The sequence below is a fragment of the Dipodomys merriami genome, unplaced genomic scaffold (genome assembly GCF_024711535.1).
Source record: "Dipodomys merriami isolate MVZ:Mamm:240054 unplaced genomic scaffold, mDipMer1.0.p SCAF_48, whole genome shotgun sequence".
Lineage (NCBI taxonomy): Eukaryota > Metazoa > Chordata > Mammalia > Rodentia > Heteromyidae > Dipodomys > Dipodomys merriami.
This window is the reverse complement of record NW_027206046.1, coordinates 1,378,362-1,389,399: the sequence shown is the minus strand read 5'-3', so window position 1 is coordinate 1,389,399 and position 11,038 is coordinate 1,378,362. Positions and strand designations below refer to the sequence as shown.

Genomic DNA, 11,038 nt, shown 5'->3' with positions numbered 1-11,038 from the left:
CTAGGATTACAGGTGTGAGCCACTGGTGCCAGCTGAGGACTAGCTTTGAGTGAAAAAGTTTAGGGCATTGGTGGCTCACACCTGTAATCCTAGCTACTCAGGAGGCTGAGATCTGAGAATCACTGTTCAAAGCCAACCTGAGCAGGAAAAGTCCGTGAGACTTTTATCTCCAATAAACCAATAGAAAACTGGAAGTGACGCTGTGGCTCAAGTGGTAGAGGGCTCACCTTGAGCTGAAGAGGGCAGAGACAGTGCCCAAGCCCAGAGTTCAATCCCCATGACCGACAAAAAAAAAAAAAAAAAAGTTTAGAGACAGTGTCCAGGCCCTAAATTCAGGCTACAGTACCAGCACAAAATAAATAGATACAACTACAAATCAGTGCTGGGAGTCATGGCTCAAGTTGGTAGAAAACTTTTTTTTTTTTTTTTTTTGTCAGTCGTGGGGCTTGAACTCTGGGCCTGGGCGCTGTCCCTCAGCTCTTCAGCTCAAGGTGAGCACTCTACCACTTGAGCTACAGCGCCACTTCTGGTTTTCTAGTGGTTTATTGGAGATAGGAGTCTCACGGTCTTTCCTGCCAGGGCTGGCTTTGAACAGCGATCCTCAGATCTCAGCCTCCTGAGTAGCTAGGATTACAGGCGTGAGCCACGAGCGCCCAGCTACAAGTTGGTAGAAAACTTGCCTAACAAGAAAGGCCCTGGACTGGAGAAAAACATGAGTGGATCAATAATCAGAGTTTATAATATCTTACCAGGTACACAAATCCAGGACTGTGTGTCATGCATAGTTTATTATCAGAAATGAAACTTCAGTCAAATTCTTAGCTCCCTGTTAGGTGATCTGTCTTTGAGTAAGAGTAAGTTATAAAAAAAGCTTGATAGTGTCAATGTCTGATGCCTCTGCCCTTGTACGTCACAAGTGCTTTTATCAAGGTTCCTAGATCACAGCTGCTTACATGGTGTGACTGCTGGCAGCTTCCTGTTTGTAGTTTTAAAAAGCATTTGGCAGGAAAAGAATGATTCTGGAACATTCTTTGGAGGAAGAGGGGGAGGAGGAGGACAAAGGGGGAGGAGGAGGGGAAGAGAAAGGAGGAGGAGGAGGGGAAGAGAAAAGAGGAGAAGGAGGAAGAGGAGGAGGAGGAGAGGAGGAGGAGAGGAAGAAAAATAAAAAAAGAGAAGGAGGAGGAAGGAGTAGAGGAGAAAAAGAAAAGAAAGTCCATGGTGACAAGTGGTTGAATGAAAGATTGGAAATTTGTTCCATCTCAGACCAGATTTGAGTTTTTTTTTCTTTTCTTTCTTTCTTTTTGCATGTTCTAGGGCTTGAACTCAGGGCCTGAGCTTCTTTTGCTCAAGGCTAGCACTCTACCACTTGAGCCACAGAACCAATTCCAACTTTTTCTGTTAATATAGTACTGAGGAATCGAACCCAGGGCTTCATGTGTACTAGGCAAGCACTCTACCACTAAGCCAGCCTGAGACCAGATTTGAGGGTAAGAAGATCTGGGATACTGGATTGTAATTCCAAAGGAAGTCAAGACTTCCTTCTTCACTGTTGCCCTTTAGGAAGCTAGTCCTACCAAAGTATATTTTCTTTCATTGTGCCACCCAAGGGTAAAAAGGAACCAAGGTAAATTTCCCCAACTCCTCTCCAAAAAAAAGTGCCAAGTCTGACATCCTGTCTGGTTAAACCACATCCTTAGCCAGTGACTGAAATCACATCATCTTCCATTGAATTGTGGCATCTTTTCCTTTAAATGAAGGGCAAGTACCCATTAAAAGTGGCTCCCAAAATAACCTAGTGGTTTCATTGCAATCGGAATGTCTGACATCAAGAACTAGGAAGTGGGTACAGCTTCTCTCAGGGAGAGACCTGGTTTTACCCTTCATATTTGACTCTGCTCAGCTCAAAGGAGCAGTGGCTAAAACTTACTGGAGTTTGAAAGCCCAAACTATGGATTAACTTCGGTTATTTATGTCAAAAAAAATTTTTTAGGGCTGGCTGGGAATGTGGCGTAGTGGTAGAGTGCTGCTTAGCATACATGAATCCCTGAGTTCAATTCCTCAGTACCACATAAACAGAAAAAGGCCAGAAGTAGCGCTGTAGTTCAAGTGTCCCTTCAGCAAAAAAAGCTCAGGGACAGTGCTCAAGCCCTGAGTTAAAAGAAAAAATAGCCAGGCACTGGTGGCTCTCGTCTGTAATCATAACTACTCAGGAGGCTGAGAGCTGAGGATCACAGTTCAAAGTCAGCCCGGGCAGGAAAGTCCATAAGACTCTTTTTTTTTTTTTTTTTTGGGTCCAGTCGTGGGGCCTGAACTCTAGGCCTGGGCGCTGTCCCTCAGCTCTTCAGCTCAAGGCTAGCGCTCTACCACTTGAGCCACAGCGCCACTTCCGGCTTTTTTTTTTTTCTCATGTGGTGCTGAGGAATCGAACCCAGGGCCTCAGGCATGCAAGGCAAGCGCTCTACCACTGAGCCAACTTCCCAGCCCCATAAGACTCTTTTTGTTTGTTTGTTTTTTGGGTCTGGTCGTGGGGCCTAAACTCTGGGCCTGGGCACTGTCCCTCAGCTCTTCAGCTCAAGGCTAGCGCTCTACCACTTGAGCCACAGCGCCACTTCCAGCTTTTTACTTTTTGCTTATGTGGTGCTGAGGAATCGAACCCAGGGCCTCAGGCATGCAAGGCAAGCGCTCTACCACTGAGCCATCTTTCCAGCCCCATAAGACTCTTATCTCCAATAAACCACTAGAAAACTGGAAGTGGTGCAGTAGCTCAAGCGGTAGAGCACTCGCCTTGAGCTGAAGAGCTGAGGGACAGTACCCAGGCCCAGAGTTCAAGCTCCATGACCAACCAAAATAATAATAATAATAATAACAATTAAGTAAAATAATTTCAAAAGTAGCTCTACCTGAACAGAATCAATTATAGACAAGGGAATTATTGGTTGTAAAAGTACTTGATAAAGAGCTACAGCTGGGTGCCAAGGCTGATGCCTGTAATCCTAGCTACTCAGGAGGATGGGATCTGAGGATGGGTGTTTCCAGCCTGGGCAGGAAAGTCCGTGAGACTCTTTTTTTTTTTTGGTAGGTTGTGGAGCTTGAACTCTGGGCCTGAGCCGTGTCCCTCAGCTCTTCAGCTCAAGGCGAGTGCTCAAGCACTTGAGCTAAAGTGTCACTTCCGGTTTTCTGGTGGTTTATTGGAGATTAGAGTCTCATTGACGTTCCTTCTCAGGCTGGCTTTGAACCTCGATCCTCAGATCTCAGCCTCCTGAGTAGCTAGGATTACAGGTGTGAGCCACCAGCGCCTGGCTGTGAGACTCTTTTTGGTGGTGGTGGTGGTAGTCGTGGGTCTTGAACTCTGGGCCAGGGTACTGTCCCTGAGCTCTTCAGCTCAAGGCTAGTGCTCTACCACTTGAGCCACAGTACGGCTTCCAGTTTTTCTGGTGGTTAATTGGAAATAAGAGTCTCAAGGTGGGGGGGGGGAGGTGGTGACCGGGAAGGTGGCTCAGTGGTAGAGCATTTGCCTTGCATGCATGAGGCCCTGGGTTTGATCCCTCAGCCCCACATAAGCAGAAGAAAAAAAAAAGCCAGAAGTGGCACTGTGGCTCATGTGGTAGAGCACTAGCCTTGAGCTGAAGAGCTGAGGGACAGTGACCAGGCCCAGAGTTCAGGCCCCACAACTGACAAGAAAAAGAAGCTCAGGGACAGTGCCCAGGTTCTAAGTTCAAGCCCTAGGACTAACAAAAAAAATTTTATTTTGAATATCTCAAGTGAGTTCTTTGTATAAGACAATGAAAGGTTGTTTTTTGTTTTTGTTTTTTTCCTTTGTGCCAGTAGTGGGCCTTGAACTCTGGGCTCTACCACTTGAGCCATACCTCTGCTTCCTGCTTTTTTGCTGGGTTATTAGAGATAGGAGGTTCAGGCCTTTGCTGCCTGGCTGGCTTAGAACCGCTATCCTAAGATCTTAGCCTTTGGAATTGTTAGGATTTCAGGTGTGAACCACTAGGCCTAGGTTTGAGAATAAAAGTTCCTAATTTGTAAAGGAACAGTAAATAAATAAGTAAAATGAATGTATAAAATTCACTGACCCTACAATATCAACTACATGTGAGTATGGCAGAAGATAAACCTCAGAGAGAAGATCCTTGAACAGAGTATCACAAATTCCTTTTAGGGCTGGGAATGTGGCTTAGTTATAATGTGCTTGCCTACCATGAATGAAGCCCTGGATTTGATTCCTCAGTATCACATAAACATCAAACTCTCAAAGTGATGTTCTGGCTCAAGTGGTAGAGTGCTAGTCTTGAGCAAAAGAAGCTCAGGGACAGTTCTCTGGGCCCAAGTTCAAGCCCCAAGACTGGCCAAAAAAAAAAAAATCTTTTTATTATCTTGTTAATGCTATTCTATCTGCTCATAAGCTAGTGTATTAATTATATAATTATAAAACACAAAATTGGAAAAAAAACCCACAAAGTTTTGAGGAGATACAAATGTTTTAATGTGAAAAAAAATCTACTTTTTTTTTTTTTTTGTCTGTCATGAACTCTGGGCCTAGACACTGTTCAAGGCAAGTGCTCTACCTCTTGAGCCGTAGCACCACTTCTGGTTTTCTGGTGGTTTACTGGAGATAAGAGTTTCACGGACTTTTCTGCCCAGCCTGGCTTTGAACCTGATCCTCATATCTCAGCCTCCTGAGTAGCTAGGACTACAAGTATGAGCCACCAGCACTTAGCCCTATGTATGTGTATGCGTTTTGTTTTGTTTTGTTTTGTTTTTTGGGGGGGTCAGGTCATGGGGCCTGAACTCTGGGCCTGGGTGCTGTGCCTCAGCTCTTCAGCTCAAGGCTAGCACTCTACCACTTGAGCCACAGAGCCACTTCCGGCTTTTTTTTTCTTCTGCTTATGTGGTGCTTAGGAATCAAACCCAGGGCCTCATGCATGCAAGGCAAGTGCTCTACCACTGAGCCACCTTCCCAGCCCTTGTTGATTGGTTGGTTGGTTGGTTGGTTGGTTGGTTGGTTGGTTGGTTGGTTGGTTGGTTGGTTGGTTGGTTGGTTGGTCGGTCAGTCTTGGTCGGTCGTGGGGCTTGAACTCTGGGCCAGGGCGCTGTCCCTTAGCTCTTCAGCTCAAGACGAGCATGCTACCACTTGAATCAGAGTGCCGGTGGTTTATTGGAGATAAGAGTTTCATGGACTTTCCTGCCCGGGCTGGCTTTGAACCGTGATACTCAGATCTCAGTCTCCTGAGTAGTTAGGATTACAGGCGTGAGCCATGGACATCCGGCTGTTTTTTTTTTTTTTTTTTTTTTTGTTGTTGTTGTTTTTTGCTTATCCTGGGGCTTGAACTCAAGAGTCGGATGCTATCCCTGAACTTCTTTTACTCAAAGCTAGCACTCTACCGCTTGAACCAAAGTGCAACTGCTGGGGTTTTCTGAGTAGTTTATTGGAGACAAGAGTTTCACAAAAAACAAAGGAAGAGGTAACAATGTTCTTTTTTTTCTGGGGGGGGGTCCGGTCGTGGGGCCTGAACTCTGGGCCTGGGTACTGTCCCTCAGCTCTTCAGCTTAAGGCTAAGGCTAGCACTCTACCACTTGAGCCACAGCGCCACTTCTGGCTTTTTTCTTTTTGCTTATGTGGTGCTGAGGAATCGAACCCAGGGCCTTATGCATGCAAAGCGAGCGCTCTACCACTGAGCCACCTTCCCAGCCCAGTAAACAATGTTCTTTAAAAAATGTACTCATTGGGGCTGGGATGTAGCTCAGTGGCAAAGCGCTTGCCTAGCAAGTGCAACGTCCTGGGTTCGATCCCCAGTACCAAAAAAGAAAAGACAAAAAAAAAATACAGTTAAAAAAAATGTACTCATTACCTTACTAATGTAACTCCTCTGTACAGCATATATATGAGTTTCACAGACTTTTCTGCCCAGGCTGGCTTTGAAGTGGGATCCTCAGATCTTAGCCACTTGAGTAGCTAGGATTATAGACATGAACCACCAGCACAAGGGTCCTGTTTTAGTGTAAAAAGCAAAAACAAACAAATTAAGTCATATCTTGCCAATCTGTCTTGATTTCTGGAAGCAAAAGTTTTCTAGTTCAATTCTAAGCCTCAGAAGAAGAAAAGTATTTCAAATAATTTGTTTCTTCTCTAGCAATCAATTAATTGAAGGGTAATAGAGAAAGCACACAAGTTACAAAGGAAACACAGTGTAATCAGTACCCAAATTAAGGGAACAAACAGCTGGCTGCTTGTGGCTCATGCCTATAATTCTAGCTACTCAGAAGCTGAACTCTGAGGAACAGGATTCAAAGCCAGCCTGGGAAAGAAAGTCCCTTAGACTGTTTTTTTGTTTTTTGGTCAATTGTGAAGCTTGAGTTCTGGGCCTGGGCGCTGTCCCTGAGTTCTTCAGCTCAAAGCTAGCATTCTACCACTTGAGCCACAGCACCACCTCTGGTTTTCTGGTGGTTTATTGGAGAAAAGAGTCTCTGGGGCTGGGAAGGTGGCTCAGTGGTAGAGCGCTTGCCTTGCATGCATGAGGCCTTGCATGCATGGGTTTGATTCCTCAGCACCACATAAGCAAAAAGAAAAAAAGCCGGAAGTGGTGCTGTGGCTCAAGTGGTAGAGCGCTAGCCTTGAGCTGAAGAGCTGAGGGACAGCATCCAGGCCCAGAGTTCAGGCCCCATGACCAGACCCCCCCCCCAAAAAAAAAAGGAATCTCATGGTCTTTCCTGCCCATGCTAGCTTTGAACCTTGATCCTGAGATCTCAGCCTCCTGAGTAGCTAGGATTACAGGTGTGAGAGAATCTTATGTCCAGTAAATTACCCCCAAAAAGCCAGAAGTGGATTATTGGCTCAAGTAGTAGAGTACTGAACCTTGAGTAAAGAGGCCCAGGGCTCTGAGTTCAGGAAGAGAGAGAAGGGGGAGAAGGGAGAAAGTGAGAGAAGGGGCAGAGAGAGGGAGAGAGAAGCAGAGAAGGGTGGGAGAGAGGGGGAGAGGGAAAGAGAGGAAGAGGAGAGAGAGGAGGAGAAGGAGAGAGAGGGGAGAGAGAGGGAGAGGGAGAGAGAAGGTGGAGAGAGAAAGCAATGGCAAACTAGAAATCCCTTTTGTATACCTTGTTGTGTCCTCCTCAAGTACAATCATTATCCCAATTTCTACCACCAAAGAGTTGATTTTTTTTCCCCTGTGGTTAATTGGAGATATGTGTCTCATGGACTTTCCTTCCTGGTCCAGCTTTGAATGAAGATCCTCAGATCTCAGCCTCTTGAGTAGAGTAGCCAGGCTTACAGGTCTGGGCCACTGACACCTGGCTAGTTTCCTTGTTTTTTTTTTTTTTTGGGGGGGGGGGTCTGATCGTGGGAACTGAACTCTGAGTCTGGGCGCTGTCCCCCAGCTCTTCAGCTCAAGGCTAGTGCTCTACCACTTGAGCCACAGCGCCACTTCTGGCTTTTTTTTTTCTTTTTGCTTATGTGGTGCTGAAGAATTGAACCCAGGGCCTCATGCATGCAAGGCAAGTGCTCTACCACTGAGCCACCTTCCCAGCCCTAGTTTCCTTGTTTTTGCACTTTGCAAAAGAAAAATGTAGTACTAAGTTGGGTGCTGGTGGATTATGCTTGTAATCCTAGCTACTCAAGATGGCTGAGATTTGAGGAGCACAGTTCAAAGCCAGCCTGGGCAGGGCAGGAGTGTCCTTACCTCTAATTAACCACCAGAAAACCAAAAGTAGTGCTGTGGCTCAAGTGGTAGAACGCTCACCTTGAGCTGAAAAGCTCAGGGACAGTGCCCAGGCCCAGAGTTCAAGCCCTATAATCGAACAACAACAAAAAGAAAAATAGTGCTACTTTATCTTCTACTTAATTGGGGGTTGTAAGAAGTTGCAGTTTATTTATACATTGCTATAGAATGTCTGTTGGAAGAATATACAAAAATATCCATTGCCAATTAACATTTGAATTGTTTCCCCAGTAACTGTTAATAAGTGTTGCTATAGTAAGTGGATCTGTGGCTCAGGTGGTAGAGTACTAGCTTTGAACTGAAAAGCTGAGGGACAGTGCCCAGGCCCAGAGTTCAAGCCCCATGACTGACCTCCCCCCCCCCGAAAAAAAAAGTGTTACTATGAATATGCTTGATGTGTTTTTGGTGACCAGATATGTTGAGTTTTTACAGATATATGCCTAGGAGTAGAATAGCTGGGTCACAATGTAACTTAGCAGATGTAATCAGTTTTTCCTACTAGTCACACAAATTTATTCTTCCACAATTAATAGAAGGGAATTCTAGTTGGTCCACGTTCTTACCATTTTTTTTGAGCTGCTGAGAATAAAACTACAGTGTTACACATATCATACATGCCAGACATTCATTCTACTACTGAGCCACAGTCTAGAAGTTATTAACTCCTTTCTTTCTTCCATCTTTCCCTCTGGTCCTGGGGCTTGAACTAAGTAAGGGTCAGCAACTCAGGGCCAGAGCATGCATGGTACCTGACCTTTTTTGCTCAAAGTTAGTGCTCTACCACTTGAGCAACAGTTCCACTTCTGACCTTTTAGTGATTAATTCCAGAAAAGGGTCTCACAGCCTTTCCTGCTCAGGCTGGCTTTGAACCTTAATCTTCAATCTCAGTAGCTAGGATTGCAAGTGTGAACCATCAGAACCTAGATTCCTGACATATTTTTTTTTGGATCCGGTCATGGGGCCTGAACTCTGGGCCTGGGCACTGTCCCTCAGCTCTTCAGCTCAAGGCTAGCGCTCTACCACTTGAGCCACAGCGCCACTTCCGGCTTTTTACTTTTTGCTTATGTGGTGCTGAGGAATCGAACCCAGGGCCTCATGCATGCAAGGCAAGCGCTCTACCACTGAGCCACCTTCCCAGCCCTCCTGACATATTTTCTATTTCTCTTTGCCTACTCTCCTCTAGACCCAGAGGGGATGTAGAATCTTGATTCCTGCAAATATATCCACCGACTCAGCTAAAAAGGACAGAGTTTTTATTAGCTGCATGGCAACTCCACCCTACTCATTGGGTAGTGAAGTGCAGCAGCCAGGTTGTTTCACAGAGTGGCTTATAAAGGAAAGAGGTGGTGGGCTGGGAAGGTGGCTCAGTGGTAGAGGGCTTGCCTTGCAAGCCTGAGGCCCTGGGTTCGATTCCTCAGCACCATATAAGCAAAAAGAAAAAAGCCGGAAGTGGCGCTGTGGCTCAAGTGGTAGAGCGCTAGCCTTGAGCTGAAGAGCTGAGGGACAGCGCCCAGGCCCAGAGTTCGGGCCCCACGACTGGACCCAAAAAAAAAAAAATAAAAAAAATAAAGGAAAGAGGTGGTATACAGGGCTGGGCAGGTGGCTCCGTGGTAGAGTGCTTGCCTTGCATGCCTGAGGCCCTGGGTTTGATTCCTCAGCACCACATAAGGAAAAAGAAAAAAGCCGAAAATGGCGCTGTGGCTCAAGTGGTAGAGTGCTAGCCTTGAGCTGAAGAGCTGAGGGACAGTGCCTAGGCCCAGAGTTCAGGCCACACGACCGGACCCACCCCCCAAAAAAGAGGTGGTATACAGAAAGAGCTACTTGTAGGTGAGTGTATGTGATAAACAGCAATTTCCAATAAACAAAGCTGTCAGAAGCAAAGACCACAGTCCGGATTTTCCCTTTGCTAAGGGTTTAACTGATATTTACCAAAACATGCTCCAAGCTTCCTATTTACCAAAAATACATCTCACACATCCGAAACTTCCCATTTACTAAAACACCTTTCACACCTTTCAAGCTTCCTATTTATCAAAACACCTTTAACACCTCCCAAGTTTCCTATTTACTAAGTCTAAGGCCAAATCACCTTCCAGGTTTCCAGGCTTTTCCTGAATTCTGCTGTTATTTACCACATTTCAATAACCTGATATTTTACTTGTATATTATTTCAGTCTTTACTTTTTTTTTTTTTTTGTTGCTGGTCTTGGAGCTTGAACTCAGGGTCTGGGCACTGTCCTTGAGTCTGTCTGTGCTCTACCACTTGAGCCACAGCACCACTTCCAACTTTTTCTGTCTATGTGGTGCTGAGGAATCGAACCCAGGGCCTCATGCATGCAAGGCAAGCACTCTACCACTGAGCCACCTTCCCAGCCCCTACTTCCTACTGCACATTCCTGTCAATAGGCCCCAGCCTGAGAGGGAGGCACGGGCCTGGCAGAAGGCACCTGGGGACTGGCCACAGGAACCTGGCAGGACACTGCACCGCCGCTCCCAGAGGGTCCCCCTACAGCGCCTCGGGACAGCAGGGGGCGCAGCTGAGCCCACGCGGGTGGGGGCCCGCCCCTAGGCCGATTCGCCACGCCCCCTTGACGTATTTCCGCGTCATCTGCCGCCGAGCTTTGCTCCGATTGGATGTTAGCCAGCAGTGGGCGGATCAAAGTGGGCGTGAGTGGAACTCGGCGGCCGGGCGGGGGCGAGACTCCCCGAGTCCCCGCCCCTTCCCCCGCCCTCCGGCCCCTCCCCCGGGCGGCTGCGCGCAGCGAGCGGCGGCTGGGGGAGCGCGGCGGCCGCGGCGCCTGCACTTTCCCGGGCTGGGACTGGGAGTTGAGGGGGGGTGGTCCGGGTGCTGGCGCGCGCGCCGCGCCGGGGTCGGAGCTGCGCGTAGACCGCGGAGTGAGGGAGGGCATCCGGGGCGGCCGAGCGCGCGCTCCGCTCCCCCGCTTCGCCTCGCCACGCGCCGAGTCCCGGGCAAGTCGGGCGGAGGGGGGGGGGGTCTCCCGAGATCGGCCGCTTGACCCCTCGGTGCTGAGGGGTGGGATCTCACGGGGCGCGCGCCTCACCCCCCCAAGGCCTCGCGACCCCGACTGGGTCCGCGGGGAGGAAGCGATCAGGGGCCGCCCTCCCCTTAGAGTTCTTTTTCTTTTTTAAATTTTTTTCTGCTCCTTCCCTGGTTGCAAAGAAAAAAAAAATGCCCAAAAAGAAGCCGACGCCCATCCAGCTGAACCCGGCCCCCGACGGCTCGGCGGTGAACGGGACCAGCTCGGCGGAGTAAGTCTTGGGGAGGGCGGCGTGCGCGGGCGCCGGGGCTTGGAAGGCCC

General features: G+C 47.9%; 1 protein-coding gene across 1 annotated transcript in view; it reads left to right on the top strand.

Annotated features, from left to right (window-relative positions):
- Window positions 1–10,524: 10,524 nt before the first annotated feature.
- Map2k1 (mitogen-activated protein kinase kinase 1) overlaps window positions 10,525–11,038 on the top strand; it is an 80,028-nt gene continuing 79,514 nt past the window's right edge. The window contains exon 1 of the mRNA XM_069995083.1: window positions 10,525–10,988. Within this exon, the coding sequence (XP_069851184.1) occupies window positions 10,909–10,988 (80 nt within the window). The 5' untranslated portion in view covers window positions 10,525–10,908. The remainder of the gene's footprint in view (window positions 10,989–11,038) is intronic.